Source organism: Salminus brasiliensis, chromosome 9 (assembly GCF_030463535.1).
Source record: "Salminus brasiliensis chromosome 9, fSalBra1.hap2, whole genome shotgun sequence".
In the NCBI taxonomy this organism is placed as follows: Eukaryota; Metazoa; Chordata; class Actinopteri; order Characiformes; family Bryconidae; genus Salminus; species Salminus brasiliensis.
This window is the reverse complement of record NC_132886.1, coordinates 18,477,344-18,502,869: the sequence shown is the minus strand read 5'-3', so window position 1 is coordinate 18,502,869 and position 25,526 is coordinate 18,477,344. Positions and strand designations below refer to the sequence as shown.

The 25,526-nt window shown below is 42.0% G+C and overlaps 2 protein-coding genes across 2 annotated transcripts; both read left to right on the top strand.

Moving 5' to 3' along the window:
- The first annotated feature begins 9,277 nt into the window (after positions 1–9,277).
- Positions 9,278–14,571, top strand: sat2a.1 (spermidine/spermine N1-acetyltransferase family member 2a, tandem duplicate 1). The gene is made up of 6 exons (XM_072687661.1): positions 9,278–9,447; positions 9,836–9,887; positions 10,505–10,588; positions 11,682–11,783; positions 11,931–11,971; positions 12,439–14,571. Exons 1-6 carry the CDS (start codon positions 9,385–9,387, stop codon positions 12,610–12,612), a joined length of 516 nt encoding a protein of 171 aa, XP_072543762.1. The 5' UTR covers positions 9,278–9,384; the 3' UTR covers positions 12,613–14,571.
- A 480-nt stretch (positions 14,572–15,051) lies between these two features.
- On the top strand, positions 15,052–25,488 carry tnfsf12 (TNF superfamily member 12). The gene is made up of 6 exons (XM_072687660.1): positions 15,052–15,984; positions 20,242–20,323; positions 23,553–23,609; positions 23,715–23,738; positions 23,822–23,949; positions 24,396–25,488. The coding sequence occupies exons 1-6, from the start codon at positions 15,811–15,813 to the stop codon at positions 24,648–24,650; spliced, it is 720 nt and encodes a 239-aa protein (XP_072543761.1). The 5' UTR covers positions 15,052–15,810; the 3' UTR covers positions 24,651–25,488.
- The last annotated feature ends 38 nt before the right edge of the window (positions 25,489–25,526 follow it).

The following is a 25,526-nucleotide window of genomic DNA, read 5'->3' as shown; positions in this document are numbered from 1 at the left end:
TTCCCTAACATTTAGTGCTGTTTTTGCACAGAAAGCCAAAACTGAAATGTGGACTGAATGGTTTGAGCATGGAAATTGTGCTGTCTAATAGTGAAGGTCCAACAACTATAAAGGAAAAATAAATACAGTTTTGACTGGGACTATGGATCAATTCCAGGCCTCGCTGGTCACTGAAGTACTTTTTTAGGCTATGCTGGTATTGATGTTTGGATTTCTCATAAAGCACTGCGCCTTATTTGGTAATAAATGAGTCCAGATAAAGTCTTATCAGAATTGCATAAAAAGGCTGTAGTCACTGCACAGACTGCACTTGTCAAAAGAAATACTTCCACAAAGTAGAAGAAGACTACAACCTGATTACAATTTGGATTTGGATAGAACATTGTTAACATCAGAAAATTAGCAAAGATAATACATGAATGACATTACACAGACAAGACAAACATTAAAAACATAACTAACACTGGCCTACTATTGTCTAGCTCCTACTTGTCAAGGAATAGACTTCACAAGACCTCTGTAGGACATTAGCAGCAGATCTTTTAAGTCCTGTAAGTCGTGAGGTGGGGCCTCAACAGTGAGCCTTGTGCGCCCATGATCCTGTTGCCGGTTCGATGGTTGTCAGTGGCTCCCATTAGACAAGCCTTAGGCTTGCCTATTTTTCTTGCCTTCTTTTTTCTCAACTTTTTAACTGTATTTTGCTTCCTAATATGTATATTCCACCTCTTGGGAAGGTGATTAATTGCTTTATGTTTTTTACCAGTCAGTGGTTGAAGTTATAAACATATGTACCTGTTTAAAACATAATTTTACAGTCGGTTTACTATTGCACTTACTGAGATTTCTTTAAAAAATCAAAGTCCATGTTTTTTGGTCTTACTGAACACAGATCTGCGTTGTAAATATTCATTCTGGTTCGTCTTTACTTACTTCAGTACTTCCAGAATTCAATTTTAAAAATGTGAAATGTGCTAAAGAGACCACAGGATATTTTTACAAACGCCCCCAAAAATACTGCGTCAAGCTCACTATTGAGTGTAGCCTTGAGTGTTGTCTTTTCTTCCGCTGTATGTACAAAGCATAAAACACTTCCGACTGGTAATTATTGGTGAAATCGCAGCTTTGCAGAAAGGTGTTTACCAACCTTCCTCCTGGAGATCTACAGAAAGATCCCCCCCCCCCACCCCCCACTAATGCATTTGACCCAGCCACTCAGCCACTCCCAGATGTGGCAGGCTGTGCCAGATGACAATTCTTTAAGCTGGAGCTCACCTGACTACTTCTATAATCATCTGGTCTTCAAACAACTGATCAGGTGACCTTCTGCTTGGTTGGACTAAGACAGTGGATAAGACTGGTTGCCCATTGACAGGGGCACTGCCAGAGATTTTAGGAACCATAAAAAGATATTTCTTTGGGCCCCACAACTCTAACAATTCTGCCAAAATACTCAATTAATACAATAATTAGGGCTGTTAAAAGGTTCTGTCACAGGCCCTTAGAATCATCCCCCACGCCCCCCACTCCCAATACGGCACCCCTGCCCCTGGATTAAGGTTACTCAAATAAACAATAATTTTACATAGTTTACAAGAACAACTCAACAGAAAGACAATATCACCATGTTTAATTATCAGCTCTCTCAATAAGAATATTGCAGTCTTATATGGTTTAAAATATATGGATATGTAATTTATAACCCATGTCAGATCCAACAATGAGCTATATTTGCCGATCGCACTGTAAGACGACACCGTGTTTGTCTTCTCAGTTGTACAATCCTAACTTTCATACATACACTGAAACATAAAATAAACACACTGTTTCTGTGGCCATAGTCCAAAATACAGTTGCATGCAGTGTGTGTGTGTGTCGGAGAGAGAGAGAGAGAGAGAGAGAGAGAGAGAGACATTACAATAAAAATGAACTTCCCACAAGTAGCTGCTATTTAGCCGCCAGTATCCTGTTTATGTTTTACAGTACAGGCCCAAAGAACAAAGACATACTCAGGGTATTCAAAGGGGCCCAAGAATGTCCATACTGTATTTATCTTGGCATAGCTGAATAATGAGAGCTGGTGCATGGAAGTGACATAACGTGGACCACAAACACTGATGTGGCCTCCTTCAATGCAAAACCCACATAAGTAAAACAGCTTTAAAACCACTGAAAACCCCAAAACTGTTACGGAACAGTCTTGGCCCCAAAAATGCACATACGCCTAGCTCACTAGCTGGCTAGAGGCTAGACTAGACTAGGGACTAGGGAAGGTTATGAAGCCAGGCAGTTGCTACGCTTGGCCAGGAAGAGCAAGCCAGCCACACAACAGGCCAAGGTGACAGACTGGAATAGGAATATTTACAGAAAATATGTTTGTTTTTATTTGTTCTTGTTACAGTTCTAAGCTAGGCTAGGTTAGGCTCAGCTAACCTATGTGCATTTCCATACTCAATTAATGCATTCCATGTCACCTTGGAAAAAAAAGCCATCTAAAAATTATGGATTTCTATTGACATAAACCCTGTACTGAAAATGCCAATATGTTTCATACCGACCTTGATGACAAAACATAATTTATTTAAGTTGCTCGTTTGTCCTGCTAGTCACTACTGTTAACCTGCATCAATCCGTCTCAGTTCAGTTCAGCTTCAACTACAGCAGTTCATCTGTGCATTTGTTTGATATATTAACATGTCACTGCATCACTGGACACTGCAGATTCTCTTAGACCGGCTGGCCTGGTAGCTGATGTGTGGAAGGCGTCTGTTTACAGTAGATTTAGGCATGTGCATTTCCACGCGTTGACAGGGATGTTTTAATAACAAACATATGCTTACTAAATAGTTTACTTGTTTGAATACACACTCCTGCACAAGTCTGGCCGCGTCACTTTCCATAACCACTGTGTCCTCAGCCGTAAGTAAAGGTCAAGGGCTTTGGACCCGATCAAAAGTATTTTATTTTAAATACTACTGACATACTTCTGTCACTTCTTTAAATTAGTCATTTCTGTGGTGGATAGGGGAATTTTAAAAGCGTGCTGAATATTATTATTTCTTTTTTAATGTTTCTGTTAATCTACATTACATTTACACAGTAATATGACACTGTGATCATCTCTGGAAATGTATCAGTCAATCATTTCTCCCCAGAGTAGCACAGAAATGAATGAAGCGACTCGTAAAACTTCACCAAACTGCCAGACAGCATCTATATGACAAGAAAGGTTAATGACCACTATAGTCAAGACTCTTCCATATAAGGGAAACAACTAGAAAGTGTCATCATATCTCAGAGAGGAAATGGGCAGAGGGTCATGCTCCAGACAGTGAGCTCATTGGTCATGTGACTTGCTCTCTCTCGACTGTTCGTGTTGAGGTAAATGGACTCTTTTAGGGCAAATATGGTTAACTCTGTAACACATTAACCTTACATACTTCACCTACAAAGTGGGAAATAAAGGGGAATAACAGAGATGCGTTGAATTGTAACATAAAAAAAAAACTTTAAGTTATTACACTGCAAAAAAGGATATCTAGGCATCTCGCATGTAGTTGATATGTCCTATATGTCTTGGTTTGAGTTTGTGACTATGAGAATATTCAACCTGCTTCTACATTAAAATAAATGATATAAAAAAATACATACATTTACTTGATATAATAGCAGTTTCTTATACTGTGTCCAAATATTGAGATTTAAGATGATCTCACTTGTCTCCTTTTTCTGCAGTGCAGATCTCCTCAGCCAGTCTGTATTTTTATTCTGTTTTTAGCAACAAACTGACATTATAAGTCATGCAGGGCTGCAGGACTCTGAATACCCCATTGAGGTATTTTTGGCCGTTGAAATAGACCAAAAATAGGGAGTGGGTGGAGACCCTGAAGACTAGGTAGAGGAAATCTTAAAGAAAATCGAGCAACAGTCTGGTAATCACTTATTCAGAGTAGGTTACACATGTACACATTAAGGGACAGGCAAACTGCATGATTAGAGCACAGATCCGAGTTTTATTCAGATTCTCTTAAAAAGGTAGAACGGCCTTTGGCTCTTTAGTTAGAGAATATTATCTGAACATGATTTCTTTCAAAAGAACAAAGTGTCCTTAGGCAGCAGCTACAGCCATTATAGTTAAGCCCTGCAACTGAAGTGACTTAAGTATCTAATCTTGGTGCCAATAGTAAGAAAAAATACAGCAAGAATACGAGAACTGCATAACGTCATAGACTAAACAGGAAAAGGAGGCAGTTTCCTGTGTTGCACTTGGTTGACTAAGCAGCCCTCTGTGCTGTTACTCACACACTGATCTAAGGCCTGCTTTACTCTTCAACGAATTGTGGTATGATCGGCAGTCAGGCTGACCCCAGATCAGCAAATAAGCTTTAGGTATACGCATACATTTTCTCAGGGGATGAAGAGTGAAGACAGAATTAAACACTACATCATACCCACAAACTTTCAAATGCAGTCATCAGATCTTCACAGGTTGCAAGACAGCTTGTAAGAGTAGGTTGGGCTTCCAGTTTAGCACAATGTGGGATAGGAATACAGTGAGGTGGCCATTCAAAACCTATTTAAAATCATTACACGTTGAACTTGATTTTTAAAATAAAATATACAACTCTGGGCTCATTCATTGTGTCATTTTGCTGCAGTAACAGCTTCTGCTTTTCTGGGAGATGTTTACACTGTTATTGGAACATTGCTGTGAGGATTTGACTGCAGTCAGCCACAAGAGAATTAGTGAGGTCAGATACTGATGATTAGTTCTGGGTATTTCCGAAGATATTCAATTGTGTTCCACTGTTCCACAGCCTAATACGTGAGGGTGGGGGGTTGCCATTGGGCATTGTCACTGGTTCCTTTAGGACCAGATTTGAAGAACCTACTATAGGCTTGTGTGCAGCTGACAAAGGAGCCCCATTCTATTAGAAATGTTGAATAAAATGAGGGGGTATACCTTAGGTTTTTAATTCTGGACACCTGAAGGGCTGGAAAACTGGAAGACTAGGCGTAGGCTCACATGCAGCTTGCAAAAGCATCCCATTCTACTGGAAATTATTTTAGTACCACTGACAAAATGGTGAAATACACTGATTATCTTCATCTACAGTGGCATCTGTCAAGGGGTGAGATATATTAGGCAAATCTGTTCCTGAACTTGATGTGGTGTAAGCAGGAACATTGGGCAAGAATAAGGATCCAAGCAGTTTTGACATGAACCAAATTGTGACAGCTAGTCGACTTGGTCCGAACACCGCCAAAAACAGGAGGCATGTTTTGTAAGGCGTTTGTGGTACGCAGGGTCAGAACCTTCCAAAAGTGGTCCAAGAAAAAACAACCTGTAAATTAGCAACAGAGACATCCATTGAGGTCTCACCTCACGACTTCCAGGACCTAAAGGATCTGCTACAAACTGGATGCCAGATACTACAGGACGCCTTCAGATCTGTTGATGACGGCACTTCACATAGGCAAGTGGTACTAATGTTATGAGAAATGGGTGATGGTGGCTGATGTGTCCTCCTGGATGCCTGTTTCAGCAATGGATGAACTCAAAAGTAGCTTTAATCAGCTTTAGTCATCTCACTGCTTTCCATATGATAGATTTTTTAGGGGGGAAAATGAACAAAGGTCAGAAGTCTGTGTGGAAACTTGTGTCCCTCTGGAGGTTTTATTTTGAAAACGGTAAAACACATCCATCAGTGTACTGAACCTTTTTCTAAAATTCCATCAGCTATTTTTACTGGGAGGCGGCTCACAGGCCGTGACGTGAGTTCACACGTGTCCCGCAGGTTTTATGAGTGAAGTGTGAAAGCCAGCTGGCTCTACGCGCTTTCCTTTAGGCCGACGTAATGCTGCTGGCGTGTTGCTACTCCTAATGAGCAGGTTGCCCTTTTCCACGTTTTTGCTTTGTCACACTGACTGTTAAACGCAATCCGTCCAGGCAGCCCACATAAGCTTTATATTCCCATCCCAGAGTCTGCTTTTGTCTTACAGACCCTGTCTGCTATTTCCAGGCTGTGCTATCCACGTCATTACTAACGGCTCATGTTCGAGTTATTATAACTGTCAGCCTTGAAGCTCAGCGGCCACTAGCCCACTCACCGGAAGCGCTCTCGCGTGCTCTCGGTCCTGCTGCGCATGCGTCAGCTCCGTTTGCGCACAGCACACACGTCACGTCGCAGTCACTGCTCTCACTGTTTGCTTTTTCAGTGTTTTTTTTTTTGCCCTCAGTCGTGCTTCAGCTCAGCGCTCTGCTCTGTTACTGGCAGTCAGGGACCTGTTTGGAGAGAAAATTATGGTAACTAAAAAGCGTGTGCTGACGACCTGTCCATTTCCTCCCCGCCCTGTGTCAGCATGTGTGTGTGTGTGTGTGTGTGTGTGTGTGTGTGTGTTGATTCCCTGTCCAGCACTCGGCCTCAGCTCTATATTTAACACTGGGGTAAAATAACACAACGACCCTACCTCACTCTTAAAGCACACGTAACACCCTTAATAAACACTCATTTAGGCCGCAGTTTATTTTTCATATATAAATATCATAAATTAAATTATTTTTAAATTATTATACATTTAAAAATAAATAAATAAATAATATATATACAACTATAGTAATAATAATAATAATAATAATAATAATAATGAATAATAATAATAATAATAATAATAATGAACGCATCAGTATAAATGAATTGGACTTTCCTTGAATTTAGAAGGTTTTCTTTCTTCCTGTAAAGTAGAATATTTGGAGATACTATTTAAGGCATTTGGCTTGGTGTCTCAGGTAGGGCATTCAAAGTCTTGCCCAAAAACTCCTCCTGGAATAGTCTGGTGTGCTCTCCTAACCTGGGAATTGAACCCCATTTCAGGGAAGGTGGTGTTGTTACGCACTATGCTACACCAACTGTATGATTTGACTGTATATTTTCTTATGCAGAAGAGACTGATTTGCATTGTATTGTTTGCATTTCCATTTCTAGTCCTCTGGGTCAAGGCTGGCTCTGTGTGCGTCATTATAGTTGAGACGGTTACAAAGAGTTTATTACAAAGAGTTTGTTTATGTGTCTTTGTGTGTGTGTTTGAGTGCAACCATACAACCCTCTTGATATGTTTGTGTGCAGGCTTGTGTTTTCTGACAATGCAACAGCAGGCCTCACTATCAGCAATGAACAGACTAGAGTAGTGAGTGAAATGCTGCAAGAGAAACATCTGTCTCTGCACAGAAAACATAGGAAACCTCTGGTGCTCACTCAGGGAACTATACAGTACTAGACAGGACCTGTTTGGCTTGTAGTGTTGTTGGTTTTGTAGTACACTCGTCTCATTGAATTACATGCAGTCATTCTAACATGTACTGTGTGGTTCTGTAAACACAGGCTCTGTTTTGTACGTTGCATAAAGGTCTAGAACACTGTTTACGTTCCACTGGATCTGTGTTTTATGGGATTGAGGTGACATGAAAGTTCTTTTTCTTGATCTGTTGATTTCTTGAAACTATTTCTACCCTACATTTTTATTTGCACTTTTCTACATTTTATAGATATCCATGTATTTAATTTTTATGTTGCTGATGTTCATCATAAAGAATCAAGGTAAGTGCAACAAAGGTCACTTATTAAACTGATAAGTGTAGTTATATAAGACACTCATTAAGGAGAATAAGTTACACACCTTTTTATTTCCTACCACCTGAAGCATTGCTACCAGCTGAAGAGTTGACTGGAGCTGTTGGAGTAAACTTATGAACCATTATTATTGTTTTTTATATATTTTTTAAATCAAAATTAGTATTTTATTCTAATTAAATGCTGCACCTAAAGTATTCCTTGCTTCCTGATCCCGCTTCAGTGTTTTGAAACAATCACTTCAGTAGTAGCTATAGCTTTTTGCTTAGTTGAGTTAATGTGAGTGAAAAGCTGTGAAAGTGCTTCCGGACACTCAGAATTGCTTTCTCATTCAGGTATGAAGAAAAGCATCCCATTGTAAGCAGGGGTGGAGAACATCAGTCCTGAAGGGCCAGATTCCTTCACTGAGCTTTTCCTGCTCAAACTCACCTGATTCAACCTAATTGCTAGGTTAAGTAGCTGTGTGACAGCCGGGAAATCATTTAACTGTGCAGACCCTTTGTTCCCTACCCCTAGACCGGGGGGTAGGCAATGGGGACTGGAGTCCAGCCCAGTTTACTGATATCCCTGCTCTAAAAGTCCTAAGAAACCTGACAACTGAATCAGATGCAGGAAAAGCACAACACTATGCAGTAATCTGGTCCTTCAGGACTGGAATTGTCCATCCCTGCCCTAGATGGCTAATGCTACAGGTGTGGGCTAGAGACGTATAAAGCCCCCCAGCATTGAGCTGTGGAACTGTGTTCTCTGGAATAATGATGCTCCCCCCAGTACTTTTGGGACGAGTTGGGGAGGTGGGAATAAGGTGAGGTGGTAATCATCCAACATCCTGACCTCACTAACAATTTTGTTGTTGAACCCTTCATGGACAGAACATCCAGACAGAACAGTCCATCATAGGCTACCACACACAACACCACATTTCTAGGGGGCAGTTCACCATAGCCAGTTCATTTATTTAGTGTTTTTTGAGAGAGGAATATGGAAGAAACCCACATGGACACAGGGAAAATCCACCAAACTCCTCACAGGCAGAGACTGGAGCAATGAAATAACTCACAATCCCAGGCCCTTGGAGCTGTACTCTCATACACACCTGCAGTGTCACTAATAATACACATTAAATTATACATCAAATACAAAAATCTTAAAATGAAAAAAAAAGTCTTTAAAACATATATCCTATTATATTAAAACTACATTATAACACTTGTGCTTTTTGTTTCAATGAAGAAAAACCCCACAAGGAAAGATAAACACTTACACCACTATCACACATTTTTTGACCACCGCCCTTTAACCCACACTAGCGAGCACACACACATTAGAGGGACACTTAGCACACAAACACTTAGGGGTTAGGTGTCCTGCTCAAAGGAACTTCAGTCGTGTCCTGGCGGTTTAGGGCATGGAACTGGCGACCTTCCAGTGACAAGGCCGCTTACACTGTAGTTTTTTGAGACCTTTGGTCTTGTGATGTAAGATCCCCTGACATTGCCCTCACTCCCCTCTTGTGCCTAGTCCCTTTTTAAAGTCAGACTTGGCAGATAGAAAACCTGTACGTGGTCAGCTGAGCTGCACTACTGCCACACCCCGGGCAGAGGGCGCTGTTGAGCCGCCAGTCACCGCTGTTCGGGCGGTTATGATGTAAAGGCAGTTTTAGCCTCTTCCCGTTTCCCGTTCCAACCCCGTTAACAGCACCCACGCCGACAGACCCTGAGCACTAACATACCCTGTTTACATTACACCCAGTATAATGGACTTCACTATTCGGGCCGCTACACTTGAGGACTGCAAGGACATCTCGCGGATGATCATGGTGAGCAGCGCGAGCTTCACACATGTGTGGACACTAAGGGGAGAGAGAAGAGCAGAGGTAGCAGAAGCAGCAGCAGCAGCAGCATCATCATAATGTTCTGCACGGGCGTTTTGCGTCACTGACAGCATCGCATCGCTGTCATGTCATTGTGTTTTGACGAGCTGTGATTAATTCAGCAATCTGAAAGTCCGTCCCTCCTAAACCTGCCGGACGGTATTTGAACAGAACTCAACTGACCGAAACTGAAAGCAGCATCAGCTGCTGAACTGAGCTGCTCGTGTTTCACCTTATAGTCGAAACAGGCATAGAGCAGAAACCCACAGTCAGTGAATTAATTAGCTACAGAAGTTTATATGCAGTAATTAGGACTTTACTGTTTTTGTCCCAGGAACTGGCCGAGTATGAGAAGGTGTCAGACCATGTGAAGATTACACAGAAAGGTACACCGTCTTAAATTTCTTTTGCTTAAAGGAAAGTATAACATCACAGTTTGGCTAAACAACTTGGTCAGAGCATCTCCAAAGCAATGTGTAGTGATCATTTCCTGCCAACAACAAAGAAGGACAACTGATGAACCAGCGGCATAGTCATGGCCACCCATGGCTCATTCATGCATGTGGGGAGCAAAGTCTAGCCAGTCTGGTCCGATTCCACCGAGGAGCTACTGTAGCACAAATTGCTGAGAAAGTTAATGCTGGTTATGTGTTGTGGAGTCCATGCCTTGATGGGTCAGGCCTTTTTTTGCTGGCACTAGGGAGACCTACTAAATGCAGTAATGTAATGGCTGATCAGTACGATCAGTACAGTCCTAAAATGTATACATTTGTTTCCTTTATTTCACACCAAACCACTCTGAATAGCTTTTTTATGATAAAATTATGCAGAGATAAATAATTGTAATACATATTTGTAAATCATTACAAATACAGTATATGTCTTCAAAGTACAAAAGTGCTCTCAAGTCTGCATAAAACATTGTAAGTACCATGTTAACAGCAGTGTCCCAATTTCTGTGTGCAACTGTAAATGTCTTTAAAAACTGTCTTTAATCCTTTAGACCTGGAGCAAGATGGCTTTTCTAAAAACCCATTCTTCCATGGAATAATCGCTGAGGTTCCTGAACAGCACAGGACTAAAGATGGTGAGAAACGCTCAAAGGTTATCTGTATTCATATACGGAAGTGGAAACGGTCGTCTTTCAATGGTTGCCCTTGTTAGTATCAGCAGCTAAATCATGTTTTTGCATACAGTTAGTTACCGTTGCCAACAATGACGCGGTACTTTAGACAAAATCCATTTACTTAAAACACATTTACATTAGTCATCAGTACTTCAGAACTGGGTCAATGGCTTTTTGCTATTTTAGAGCACAGTTTGCTGATTTTCCTGCTCTAAGGCTACATTCATGTTACAGACCTTATAAATCAATTCAGAATTCAGATTTGCTCTGATTAAAATCAGCTTCCTTGATGGTCCACATTTGTAATGTGAACGAATCTATCCCTGAAGTGGCGCACAGACATTTATGCATTGTATGCACTGTTGTTTTGCCACGCTGCCGGTGCAGGCTGATGACAACAGTAAATGCATGCATACAGGCAAAAAGACGCCTGATATCCGATTGTTCACATTCATGTCGCTTGCCCAGGAATCGGATATGTATCCAGTCTAAGACCACATATAAATGTGACTCAAATAAGATTTGAAAAGATCAGTTTGGAGTTGTCCACTGAGCCCTGAAAAAAATCAGACCTGTGTCACATTAAGGCAAAAAAAACCTGATTTGAGTCACTTCAGCCTGGTAATGTGAACGTAGCCTAATTAAGGGGAAATATGTCAAAATTTAGCACCCAGATGCAGCCAGTGCTGCTGAAGACATTTTTTAAATTTATCTTTCTGCTGAACTAATGGTTGGTGTAGCCTCTGTGTTACCTAATCTAGGCTACACGTCATTTGTAACTGAGTGTTATCTAATACGTTCTCTCCCCGCACTGTTGTTTTGTCTTGCCTGAATGCTCCTAAGATGTATTTTCCTCAGCTTTTTACTCATTCTCATTACTTCCCGCATAGCCTTCAGGGGTACACGACCTCCTTATCAAATTGCAGTGCAGGTCTTGGCTTGGTGGGAGTAGTTTGTGCACCTGAGTCTTGGTGTTTAGCCATGCAGCTAAATGTAAAGTCTCTGTGTCGAGAAAGTCATTGTTTGTGTAATTGTGTGTGCTTCTTTGTTTCAGGTCACGCTAAAGTGGGCTATGCCCTGTATTTCTACACATATAGCTCATGGAAAGGTCGAGCTGTGTATATGGAGGACTTGTATGTGATGCCAGAGTTCAGAGGTGAATGCAGTACATTTATTTCTGCTTTGAAAAAAAGGTGAAATATGACACATCAGTGTAATGTCAAAGGTTATAATACAGATCATCTTATCTGGCTGTAAATACCTAAACTTTGAAGTTTCATGCCCATGTTTGCACCTTCTCTAGGAAAAGGCATTGGCAAGGCACTGATGAGCAAAGTTGCACAGGTGAGGGATATTCCAAATTAATGTTTACACAACTGGAGAATTTCTGCATTAAGCGCATTCTCACTGCAGGAAATGTTCTGTGCGGTTTAGGCAAAGGACGATGCTTGTGTAGCATAAGCAGGATCTGAACATTTGCGTTCAGACATACAGCTCCTCTGGGTAATGTCCATGGGTCACTGTGCGTGTCTGAGGGACTCTCAGATGCCTTTGGGGGTTTGTTGATTTTTGCACTGAACTGTGAGGTGTGAACCAAACCCTGACGTTTGTGTTCCGTTACACCCATAGTAATTGCACTAAACAGACAGACAGTTTGTTGGCAAACTGGTTGGGGGGGCCGGGGGGGATTGTTAGCATACTTAATATAGATATACTGGTATTCAGATATTAGATACAGTAAGTAACACAGGAAGAGTAGAGTATTCAGAATGCTTTTTTTATTGAACTCTATTTTGGGTTGTTGTGTACAGCTGGGACTGGCCGCCGGCTGCACTCAGCTGAACTTTGCAGTTCTAAACTGGAACAAGCCGTCTCTCGACTTCTACCTGAGTCAAGGCTGCTTTGACGTCACTTCCGACATGGGCTACCACTGCATGCGCTGCGAGGGGGACGCCCTAGAATTCTTGGCCCAGGGAAACCCATAGATTTCAGGGTACAGTCGTTCCTCTACATCCTCATCCAGAATCAGTAAGCTACATGTTATTGGTCCAGCACAGTAAAAACACACACACAGTTCAAGAAAAAAACTGTAGAATAATCCCTTGTGAAAAATGACTTTTCTCACCTGTTGCGTGAGTAAAAATTACCCGAAGCACACTTATTATTTAGTTTGTCTCCTTTTTAGGTGTATTAATAAAAACCAAAGATAGTTTTTCAATTAACTCGTTTTAAAGTCAAATTTATATTAACTGTAGTATAATGTTCATGTGTTGACATTTTTTGATGTTTACAATGAGTAGATGATGACAATGTTGTGTTTGATGTTTGCACTGTTGCTAGATCTAACTTCTGTGGCAGGGTATTAGATAAATAGCCCAAGATATATGTTGATATGAAGTATTTAGTTTTAATAATTTGCAGTTTTAGCTGATGATCTTCTCCCAAGAACCCTTAACAATGTAGAGACATCACAGTAAGATTTCAAAATGAATGCAATAAGTCACAGAATTGTATTATTACATTATCAAGTTCATTACAAGTTCACTTTGGGCTGCCTAGTTAGCCTCAGTGACATCAGGTATGCGAGACCACAGTTTGAGTTCTCTGTGATATCTCTGCTCCAACACACCACCTTAATCTTGCAATGCGCCTGGCAATTATCAGTTGAAACAGGTGTGTATAAGCAGACAAGTCACAAAACTGAACAAGAATCCAGGGCCGGTTCTCCACCCATGCGATAAGATATTTCCTTAACATCTGGATGTGCATCTATATGTGGAAATGATAAACAGTTAATACTGTATGTAATAATTGACCATCAGAGTGCTGTAGTTTCAGTACCAGTGTTATAGACAGTACCGTTTGCTAGTGAGATTAGGCAGAAAGCACTAAAGAGATCAGATCTATTTATATCCATGTGTGTAGATGGGGGCCACAGTTGCACTGTGCACTGTTTATCTTTCCTCTCAGAAGATGTTCTTCTCTGACAGTAAAGCTTGTTAAGCAAGATAGCACTGTTGTATTTTAGAGGAGGTGCCTGCCAAGTAGTACGCTGGGACAAGAGCCTGGTGTTGTTTCAGCTGTAACTTGTATGCAATTATTATACAAGTTACAGCTTGACATTGTGTGTGTGAAGACTATGGTTTATGTATTTTGTACTATGTGGTTCACCAGTTCACATATATGTATGTGTGTATTTTTTATATATATATATATATATATATATATATATATATATATATATATATATTTGTATATGTACATGTGTGTGTGCATATAGGAATATTATGACCATCCCTGCCCAGGACGTGACAGGGTTTGCTGCCTGTATAAATAAGCGAGCACACCAGTCAATTGTAGCTTAGTGCAAAACAAACATCAGGGGAAAAGGACGTAATCTGACTGTTGTCCAAAAGGACATGATAATAGAGTATTGGGCAAAAGGTGGTAGCATCTCGGAAACCCCTAACTCTTTGGGAGTCGCTTTAGTGAAGGTGTGCTAAGAATGGACTTCTCGCATTGAGTGCTTCTCCCCAGCATACAACAACAACAACGATTCTTACGAGTGGTACAGAGCAACTGACACGCTACAGTGGACCAACCTCACCTACTTTCTGTCACCTAATGACACTAGTGTTATGTGAGCCAAATGTGACTATTCCCACTGTTAGGTTGGTGATCATAATATTCTGATCTGGCTGTGTATGTGTGTGTATGTATATATGTGTGTGTGTATGTATATGTGTGTGTGTGTGTGTGTGTGTATATATATACACACACACACACACACACACACACACACACACACACACATATATACACACATATATGCGGAACATTACTGAATACTGTGATGACGGTTTTTGAACATGTATCATGCTGCTGTATCTATCCTCTAATAAAGACAGACCTCCATTGTTGTGGTGACCTGTACACTACCCATATTTCAAGCTGTCTGTTGCTGCCTGGTGGCCGTTTGTGTGCCTTCCTGGAGGGAATTCTGAAAAAAGAAAGAGGTAAAACGATCCCTATCCTCCATAAAAAAGTTCACTGAGCATATCGCCATGCTGGGGGTGCTGTTGCTGCTGCTGCTTGGATAACGTGTTGGGAGCGTGCCAGTACACAATTTAAAGGGCCAAAGAAAGAGCATCATCATTCAAATGTAAAAAAGCAGCGCCGCCCCGTGGCTCATTACAAGACGTGCTTACATGAGCCATACAAAAATATATCACGGTCATAAAAGCAGCGGCTGTGTAGTAGAGCTGCATAGAGACGGGAGGTGTGCTGTGCTTCATCACTTGTGTGGATTTGAACGTTTCTGATCTCAGGTTGTTTTGGTGAAGTACACGCTTGCTAGTCGTGTTATAAACAATACTCAACCACCAGTGACTCGAACCAGAGGTGTCTTCCCGTAACCCTGCTAGCTGAAAGTGATGGTTTGTTTGGTTCGTTAGTTCTGAATAACGTTTGAATAACGTCCAGCTGAAAAAACCCTGCAGAAGCATGAAGCATGGATAAGACTGCACTTGTTGATTCTGAGCAGGGCAAACCAAAATTATATCTGACCCCCTCCAAAAAAAGAGTACTTGGCATTGTACCATGGGGAAGGAAGTCTGGAAGTCTCGCTCGCTCTCTTTTTTTCCACTGTGTGCGCAGAGCTGCTCTCGCTGTGCTGCTGCTGCTGCTGCTGCTCTGCACTTCTGAGCTCTTGGACTTAAAGAGACGCTTTCAAACACGACCTTTCACCGACTGCCTCACGCTCCTACTGTCAAAGAGCGCGAGGTGGAGCGGCAGCAATTCACACGGGCAGAACGAGACGTTTTGTTTCATCTTTTTTGCTAAGTGCAGTTGCTGCAACTTTCTTTTTTTTCTTTTGTTTTTTTTCCACTTGCAGAAGCGATTTCGTGGCACGCGCTCGTCGCTAATGTCCGTCGTCGTCTCGCGGTTTTAGGCTGCACCAAGCGGCCAACATCTGCGATCGCGCTTAAGTTCGGTGCAGCGCGCGCGCGCTCGGGAACCTGTGGCAAACGCACACCCCACGCACGCGCGCACTCACTCACTCGCTCACGCACGCACGCACGCACGTACGCGCGCACACACACATACAAAACCCCCGAAATGTGCACGTGCAGCGCTTCTGGAGCGCGCGCCGCGGGAGTCGTCTTGGCGTGCTGAAAGCCGCCATGCAGCGCCTCGTGCTCCGGAGACGCGGGCGCGCGCTGCGCCTCGCCTGCTCGCTCGTGGCTGTGGCGGCGCTCGCGCTGGCCGCCTGCAGCGCGCTACTCACCGCGTGGACGTGGCGGCAGAGCAGGGAGCTCAGCAGGTCCGTGCAGAGCCTGCAAGTGAGACTGGAGCAGGTAAGGAAGAGAGCGCACGCGCACGCATACAAACACACGCGGGTGCGCGCCTGCACAGGACCCTCCGATCCCAACAGTGCAGTGACTTGATGAAGATTCGGGTTAGGTATAAGGAAAGTGTTGGGGAATAGCATAAGGCAGTGTGCGGTATTATAGGCGAGGAGTTATGGGATGGAACAGTGGGTTATATGGGACACTACTGGGAGCATTAGAACAGGACAGAGTCAACACATATAAAACAGCTTGTGATTTTTTTTTAAAACATGGGACTGAGAGTCAGGTAATATAGAACTGTGTGAGGTAATATGGCACAAGGAGATGGGAGATAATATACAACTGTGAGGTAAACGTGTATTACCTCAGTGCACTCTAAGATGATCATAGAACAGTTCATAAGGTGATATAAAACCGGTGAGGTCACTGTGTAATGCTTTAGGGCACGCTGAGGTAATATGTGTTTGTGAGGTGATTTGTGACAATTTGTGAGGTAACAGAATGTATGAGCTATTATAGAACCATATGTAAGGTAATAGTGTAATACCTCAGTGCACTCTGAGGTAATATATATTTATGAGGTATTATGGGGCCATTTGTGGGGTAATAGTGTAATACCTTAGTGCACTTTGAGGTAATATATGTGTGTGTAAAGTATTATGACACCATTTGTGAGGTAATTGTGTAATACCTCAGTGCACTCTGAGGTAATATATATTTAAGGTATTAGGGGGCCATGTGTGAGATAATAGTGTAATACCTTAGTGCACTCTGAGGTCATATATGTTTGTGATGTATTATGACACCATTTGTGAGGTAATAGTGTAATACATCAGTGCACTCTGAGGTCATATATATTTATGAGGTATTATTGGACTATTTGTGAGGTAATAGTGTAATACCTCAGTGCACTCTGAGGTCATATATGTTTGTGATGTATTATGACACCATTTGTGAGGTAATAGTGTAATACATCAGTGCACTCTGAGGTAATATATATTTATGAGGTATTATTGGACTATTTGTGAGGTAATAGTGTAATACCTCAGTGCACTCTGAGGTAATATATGTTTGTGATGTATTATGACACCATTTGTGAGGTAATAGTGTAATACCTCAGTGCACTCTGAGGTAATATAGATTTATGAGGTATTATTGGACTATTTGTGAGGTAATAGTGTAATACCTCAGTGCACTCTGAGGTAATATATGTTTGTGATGTATTATGACACCATTTGTGAGGTAATAGTGTAATACCTTAGTGCACTCTGAGGTCATATATGTTTGTGAGGTATTATGGGACCATTGGTGGGGACCATGCAAATGCAACAATGTGAGGTAATATGAGGTACTCACTGAGATACAACTGTGTGGGGTAATAGTCTAATACCGCAGTACAATCTGAGGTCATATATAATCTGAGGCAATATGAAACCATATCTGAGGCAGTATAGAATGTATGCAGTCATATAAACCAGCTTGTGGGCTAATATAGGACTTGTGAGGTAGTAGACATCAGTGTGAGGTAACAGTGTAGTATGTGTGGCAGTATGGGTAAAGCCTCTCTTTTATGAACGTTTACACAAATCTCATTTAAAGAATTAGTCATTTTGCGCAAAAAGAAGCTAAAGCTGTAATATTACGTCTCTAATGTTTTGAATTCTGCCCATCTCTCTCTCTTTCGTCTGTGTTGTAGTTCTGAAGCTGTTAGCTGATATCCTCACTTTCCATCAACATCTTTGTTTTGAACTGCACTCTGCTCTACCGCTGCGATTTCTTTTAACCTCGCGTGCGTCAGTGAGGGGGGCGGGGGTCGTGTTGGGCTCAAGCACACACACACACTCACACACGTACTTCACCATAATGTTGATCTGGATGGCCGCGGGGCAGCGGTGCAGCGCTGGGGGTCTGCTGTAAGCGTCTGCGCGCTCTGACTGTTGGTTTACTTCGCCTCGCGCTCTGTGCCAAGCCCGATGGCGGCGCTGCCAGCTGCGGTCCGTGTTTAGCGCAGTTTACTGGAAGTCGCTGCTCTGTTTTGGCGCGCGCCTGCCGGCGGACGCAGAGTTTTAGTGCAGCGGCTGTCGCGTCGCGCGGCTGTAATTATGGCTGAGTTATGGCTGAGTGAGTGAGTGAGTGGAGATCGATGGGCGCGCGCTTAAAGGCGTAATGCCGTCCGCTCCGTCTCGGTCTGTGTTGTGGCGCGCGGATAAAGCGCAGTTAATTGCACAGTGCAGGGTGGAAGATGCGCTGACGCATGCGCGCGCACGCTCTCGTAAACACGCTTGCACATGCTGCTGAATCAGCAGGCACGCACAGGCGACACATGACTCTGCCGTTGGGTTTGTGCTGTGCAGCGGTTTAGGAGGACTGCTGTGTTGAACTGTTCATCTGTTCAGTTTAACACAACATACATTTTAGTTTTCTACATTTCTGTATTTACAGTGCTACCATCCATTGTTGGCAGATATTGCACAGCAGCGTTGCGCGATCTCTTTATGCTGTAAGCCTCGTCTGTGAGGTAATATACAACAGTGTAATGCAATAGTACGCTATTAATAGCAATAAAGTCATAGAAATAGTTCAGTACACTTGGAGGCAATATGGAACAATTCGTGAAGTGATACTGAATGTGAGGTAATGTTGAACAGTGTGAGGTACAGGTGTAATACCTCAGTACTACATTACAACAGTTTACGAGACAATATGGTACTATTTATGAGGCATTATAGAATGAGTGAGGTAAAATGGTACTGTGTGTGTGGTAAATAGAACGGCTTGTGGGGTAATAGTGTAATGATAGTGTGAGGTAATACATAAGAGCTGGTATGGAACAATGTGTGAGGTAATTGTGTATTACCTCCATACAACTTTAGGTAATCTAGAATGAATGAGTTAATATGAAACCTGATAATAAAAAAAAAGCTTGTGTGGCAGTATGGCATAGTGTGGGGTAGGAGATTACCATATGTGAGGTACTAAAGGACAGTGTACTTGATGATTCTGTATCATATGCCAAGCCCTGATCCACAAAGCCCAACTTGTGTGCAGTTTTCCAAAAGCCCCAAAGCCATTTACTCTTACAGAACAGTGTGAGGTAATACATAAGAGATAAAATGGGATAATGTGAGGTAATAGTGTAATACCTCAGTAAACTCTGAAGCAATACAGAATATATGATTTAATAAGGGACTGTGTTAGGTGATATGAAACATCTTTGTCTTTTTGTCTGTATAACAGTGTGTGAGGTAGTATTATATTATAGGGTGTGTGGTAATATGGCACAGTGATTCAGTATCATATGTCAAGCACTGATTTACCAAGCCCGACTTGTGTGCAGTTTTCCACAAAGACGTTTATCTTTATAGCACAGTGTGAGGTAATACATACGAGATAAAATGGGACAGTGTGAGGTAAAAGTGTGATACCTCAGTAATCTGAAGCACTATAGAATATGTAAGGTAATAAGGGACTGTGTGTGCGTTAATATATAGCATCTTTGTCTTTTAAATTAATGTAGAACAGTGTGTGAGGTAGAATACAACAACGACGTAATAGTGTAATACCTTAATATAGTGTGTGTGTGGTAATATGGCACAGTGTAAAGTAGTGTATAAAAATGTGTGAGGTATAGAACAGTGTACTTGGTAAATCAGTATCATATGCCGATTCACAAAACCCAACTTGTGTGCTGTGTTCCACAAAGCCCCAAAGCCATTTACCTTTTAACAGTTTTTTAAACAGTTTTTCTACATTTCTGCATTGTTAGTGCTACCATCAATTGTTGCTAGATATTGCACAGCAGTGTTGCATAATCTCTTCATGCAGTAAGCCTCTTTGGCCAAACACTGACTGCTGAAACTGCTGACAAAGCTGGCTGCCCCTAATTTCTTGCTAACGTTTTCCTTCCCTCAGTATTTGTGCGCTCTTTCTCAGCGAGGGAATTAAAACATGTCTGGAATGTAAAGCGTGCAGGAAAAATGCATAAGATGTGGCAAACACTTTTAACTTAGACCAAGTGGGGATCTATTAACAGAGGCGTGACAGAGTGGGTGCCAAACTCTGGGGGGCTGTTTGTTTGTGTCTGGCAGGGAGAGGTCTGTGGGTTTGATTATTTTACAGGCTCCTCTAGTTTGTGGGTGGCCGCAAAAGACATCAATTAATATGAACTTACTCATCCTGTCTAACCCTCTGAAACCACAGGATTACATCTCTCTGTCTCTCTCACTCTCTCTCTCTCTCCTTCTCCCTCCCTCCCTATTTTAGGTGAATATGCAGCGCAAGGCTATTGTCCAGCTCTTCCTGGAGAAGAGAGTATTGCTTGAGAGCCAACGAGTGAGGAGAGAAGGTACTGTGAGAGTAAACCACATTAAATCAGTGAGCACCTGATGCTACCATATTTACAGCCTGGTCTTGATAGGAATTCATACATATGTGGCTTAAAGGCCATTTTAGGATTCATACAATGTGTACTAAATATGGTTTGCCCCTTGTGCATATGCACAAATTACTGGCAACCAGTGTAATTTCAGTACCGGAACCTACACCTCACCTCAGACCTAACCTACTACACCTGAATCTAATTCTAACCTCAACATAAACATAACCTTCTACACATAAATGTAATTCTAACCTAAACTTAGGCTAAACTTAACCTAACCCCAACCTTTACCATAACCTAGACTTAACCGAACCCTTACCTTAACCCTAACCCTAAACATAACCATAGTAGAAAGGGAAATGTTTCCATTCATTAATTCCCTTTGTATAAGCTCCATAATGGAGAAAAGAAGAATGCTGAGACGAGTGGTGTGACCTGCCTGATTTGCGTACATGGTTTTACGACACTATCCAGTTTGGACTTTACAATGGCAACCATAGGCACACAATATGTGGTACGGGGACCTTTTATGCTTAAAACCATAGTAAAATTATTAAAATGCTTTGATATTAAAGCCAGTGTGTATGGTACGTATCCATTGTGGGTATAAATCCATCATGGTTAAAATGTGAAAACTCACTGTTCAGCTTTAAATATTGCCACAAAAGCAACCAAAGTGCATGTCCATATCGCTGCTGTCCAATAAAAAACATTCTTCATATGTATTTTGGCCATTTTTAGTTGGACAGTTTATGCAGATCGGATAGCGACAGCGCTGCTGTTTTTTCAATTCTTCTTTGAGATAAAACAGCGCCACCAGTGGATGGGAGCTCCTAGTCATTTTTGGGGTGCACTTTAGTGGTACATGTACAGATTTTCTTGCTGGCTCTTATGCACACATAATTTCTCTTCTAATACTTAGTTAGGCATCCCCTTGCCTTATATCAGTAACAGTGTCAGTCCTGTTAGGTAGGAATCCAAGCTGTCCATTTTAGTCCACTCTGTCATAAACTGGGGGAACATCATTTCACCTGCTGTTCCAGATCCAGAATTGGGATTGAGGTCTAGGGATTCTGCTGCTCAGCCAAAGTGTCCCAGTGTTTCATCTTGTCTGTTGACCCAGACACACACAGAACTGGAACTGTGCGTCCCAAAGTTGCCATCATGGAATGTGGGAGTGCCAGTGTTGTTTTCTACTAGGATATGAAGCACAAAGCTTGTGGTAGAGTGGGCTAGAATTGACAGGATCTCCAGAGATTAGTGTAATCCTTACCTGACAGTATTGGCGCTGATATTTAGGCAAGGAGACATGTAAGTAAGTTCTTGTGACTTGCTTGTGACTAACTGAGCTTAAAGGCACATGTGCAATGAGTTTTAATAGACATTCAATTTGGAATGTGGAGACATCAGTGGGGTGTGTGGTCACAACTGTCTAGCTTTACAGCCAGGAGGAATAGGAAGGCCTCTCCTCATGTGATAAGGGGGGTCCTAAACTGCTGATGAAAAAAGTGTTTTTGACTAAACTAAGTTGAGTTAACTAAAACATGCTCTGTAAGGAGCTTACTTTCACATTTTTAGTTGGTGTGAGCTTACATTGTTTACAGTGTAGAATTATTGAGCGTCCAAGCTACACAACACCCACACTCTTAAAACATAATAATATGAACCTTTCAGTTGAGTAGTTTCAAGCCTTCAAAGAACCATTCATTGAAACGTTCTCTAGGGAACCCACAATTTGTCCGTCTATGGCATCGTGCCAAAAAAAACTTTTAAGCTCTGTTATTTTAAAGACTGTATTGCACATTTGACCACACTCAGCCAAAGGTTCCCCAGATTGCCATGTCAGGCACCCAAAAAGGGATGGTCTTCAGCTTTTGCGTGTGATATTTACAGAGGCGAAGGAGCTTTGGACAGCATGGCAGCTTGGGTAAACCGATGGGCACATGTTTCTAAAAGCTGCAACAGGAAGCAGTAGGCAGCTCGCTGACTGACGGGAGAAATTGCAGGTTTGAGCTGGATGGACGTACACCCAGCAAAACCAACTGGCACGGGGACCGCACAGGCTTGGTGGTTTTAGGGACATTGTAAACTAAGTGACCCTTTTGCTGAAGCCTGAAATAGCTTCAATTTGCTATTTTGTGTAATTATGAATGTCCTTTGATAGCTGTTGTAATTACGCGATGATGGTTCAGATAGTGCAAGTGCAGAACGTACATGGTGTGCTAACAGTGGAAAACAGCAGACTAGCTGCAACAGTGGCCAAAAAGACTGACCAAATAAACATTAGTTTGTAGCAGATGGGACGATTAGAGCCTAATGAACAGCTGAAAGGCTTCAACTGACACCTGACAGCTATTTGATATCAAAGCCAAAATACTTATCCACAATCATTCCTTGAAGCATCGTTGTTCCCCTGCCTATAAATAGCATCTCATGGGGACAGTGGAGGGCGGCGAGTTCACCAATTGCGCCAGCAATAACATTCGCGTGAACCGCTTCTTGGGGCTTCCTTTGATGTTTACGGTTTGTGGTCTGAGATGTATCAGATTGTTCCCTACACATTTTGATGGACTATTGGGAGTTCAGGCAGCTCCCATAAGCCCAGACGCTCGAGGAAAAAAAACACAACCACTGGAGAGGGCCGAGAAAAAAAAAATCTCTGCGCCCATTTTTCAAGGTGGATTGTTTAATTTATTGCAGTTACTTGAATAGTAGCCACGGCCGTTGCTCTCTCTCGTTTCACAGGCGGAATCTTTACAGCCCCTTCAGGGTCACGAAAGAGCCATAGACCCCTTCTTCTAGCAGTTTCTCCCGTCATTTGTTTTCCATTTTTTTTTTTCCATCTCACCACTTTTTTTTTTTCATTTCATTTTGTTGACTGGAACCATCTGGCAGAGTGAAAAATAAAGAAATACTGAGTACGACTGTGCGCTTGCTGAAAACAATGGTTGAAAGGTGTAGAAAAGAGGAAAGGAAAGGAAAAAATTGACCATCTGGACAGACAATCAGGGTCTCAGCTGGTCGATAAATGATTCTAGATTAATCCATGATGTTTGTGTCTGCACAGCTGTTATAGCCTGTAAGTTACAGTCAGTGGAATAGACAACTTACTCCTTGTCTTTCTACCAGAATTCATTCCAGCAGCATTTATTGTTTATTCCAAAACAACTCTTCCTCTTTTTCATTCTTTTGCAAGCGGGAGGAGGCAAAGGAAAAGCTGGAAATGGAAAGAAAGTGGCCTCTCACTTTGAGAGTAAGTATGATAAAATAGTGTTTATTTTTTTTAATGTAAGAATAGACTATTATTAACTTGTTTGTTGTCCAAAGAGTACTCAAGTCTGCTTATTGTTTTCAACAGTAACCAAAGATTCCCTCCAAAAAGGTAAGTTATGGCAGATAGGGTCACTTGTGATAGTACGGCATCACAAGGACTCTTAAGTGCTAATGTGTGTGTGTGTATTGCAGTGGGGAGTGAAGGAATTATTAAGGGTTGGACTGAGCAGCAACTGAATATGACCCAAGCCGTACAATATAACGCAGACACAGGCACATTCAGAGTGGTGCGGAAGGGTGTCTACTTTCTTTACTGTCAAGTAAGTGAAGAAACTGCTTAATTCTTATTTTACCTTTTAAACAGTAGCTGTTTTACTCTGTTATTAACATCAAGAATTACTATTCAGTATCTATGATAAAAATTCGTAAGGTATGCGATTACGAAAGTGAGGAAGGGAGGCCAGGATCTGCTGAGTAGTCCTTAGAGACCTCATTATTGACTTCCATTATATTAACCTCAAAGCTCCAGTAAAAACTAAAGAAGCAAACTCTGGGCAGCAGATATGTCCTGGCTGATTGGCTGTGTTTGGGTTATCAGGAACATTGTGTAAATTCGATTCTTCAGTGAACCAGTCTTTTAAGAGCGTAACTACATTCCCAGGTTTAGGTTCCTTTGTTACAATCATGCATGCAATTTCTCTTCTTGGTCTGCCTCCCATGCTGCCCTCTCTCCAACTCTCTCACCTTCCTTTTCCGGTCCCTTCAGGTGCACTTCAATGAGAATCAGAGTCAGTATGTGAAGCTGGAAGTGTCTGTCCCGAAAGGCCCCTCACTGCAGTGCATGGAGGGATACGGCACCACTCCAGCAGCCGGCTCGCACCAGTTCCACTTCCTGAAGCCCTGCCAGGTTTCTGGCCTGCTGCTTCTAGACAAGGGAGCTGAGCTGAAGGCCGTGACTGGAAGCTCCTTCACTCTGCAAGTCTCAGGCAAACATTACTTCGGCCTCTTCAAGGTTAACTAGAGGACAGATGTTGACTGCATTTTGTTTTTGGAGGGATACGACAGTCTCTAGTCACTGGCTCCAAGGACTATTTTTTTTTTTGTTAAACCTACATCTGTTTCTTCAAACCTGAAGTCTTGGCTTTTGCTTGGGCCCATGCAGTCATGGGGCATTGGCCTGGACCGAGAAAAAGATGTTTCCAGTGGCACCTGTCAGTGGTTTAAATGATGACTGTGCATGCAAGGTTCGGTGGCATAAATAAAAAATCAATCAGGATGTTGGAAGACTGGGAGACCTGAACTGTTGGTTAGTTTTTCAGTGGATCTATTTCGGACGGCCTTGGTCTGGACACTAAATGCAAAGAAAAACCCCAAAAGTGTGTGCTTAGAAGTGTAGTGTTTAATTGTAGCATGCTAGAGACACTGCTCCCGGACCATGACTGCCTTAGAGAGTGGCACAGTCAGTCCGAACACAAAAATGGGGCCACTGGACATGGTAACTTTTACCACTGATTGCTGGGCTGGACCAAACTTTGAACCGCATAGGCCTACTATGGGATTAGTTTTGCAAAAAGAACGTTTTGGCTTGGGATGAGGATTCTGACTAACCAAATATGCACCAAATAATACTCTATGTTTTATACTGACCTTCACAGACACTCCATTTAGGTCTGACATTTTCTTTCAAGTGTCTACAGTATTGTACTGTAAAGAGTTCAGTTTGTGAAAATACAGTACGGGTTGGCGGCTCTGTGTATTTGCTGATGGAGATGAATCTTCTAAAGAAGTCACAATATGCCTATGTTTGTTTTTTAATACAATGCACAGTTTTCTACATTTTTTTAAAGAAATGTTACCGATTTTTGTACTGTTTTTATTTGCATTTATTCTTACTGAT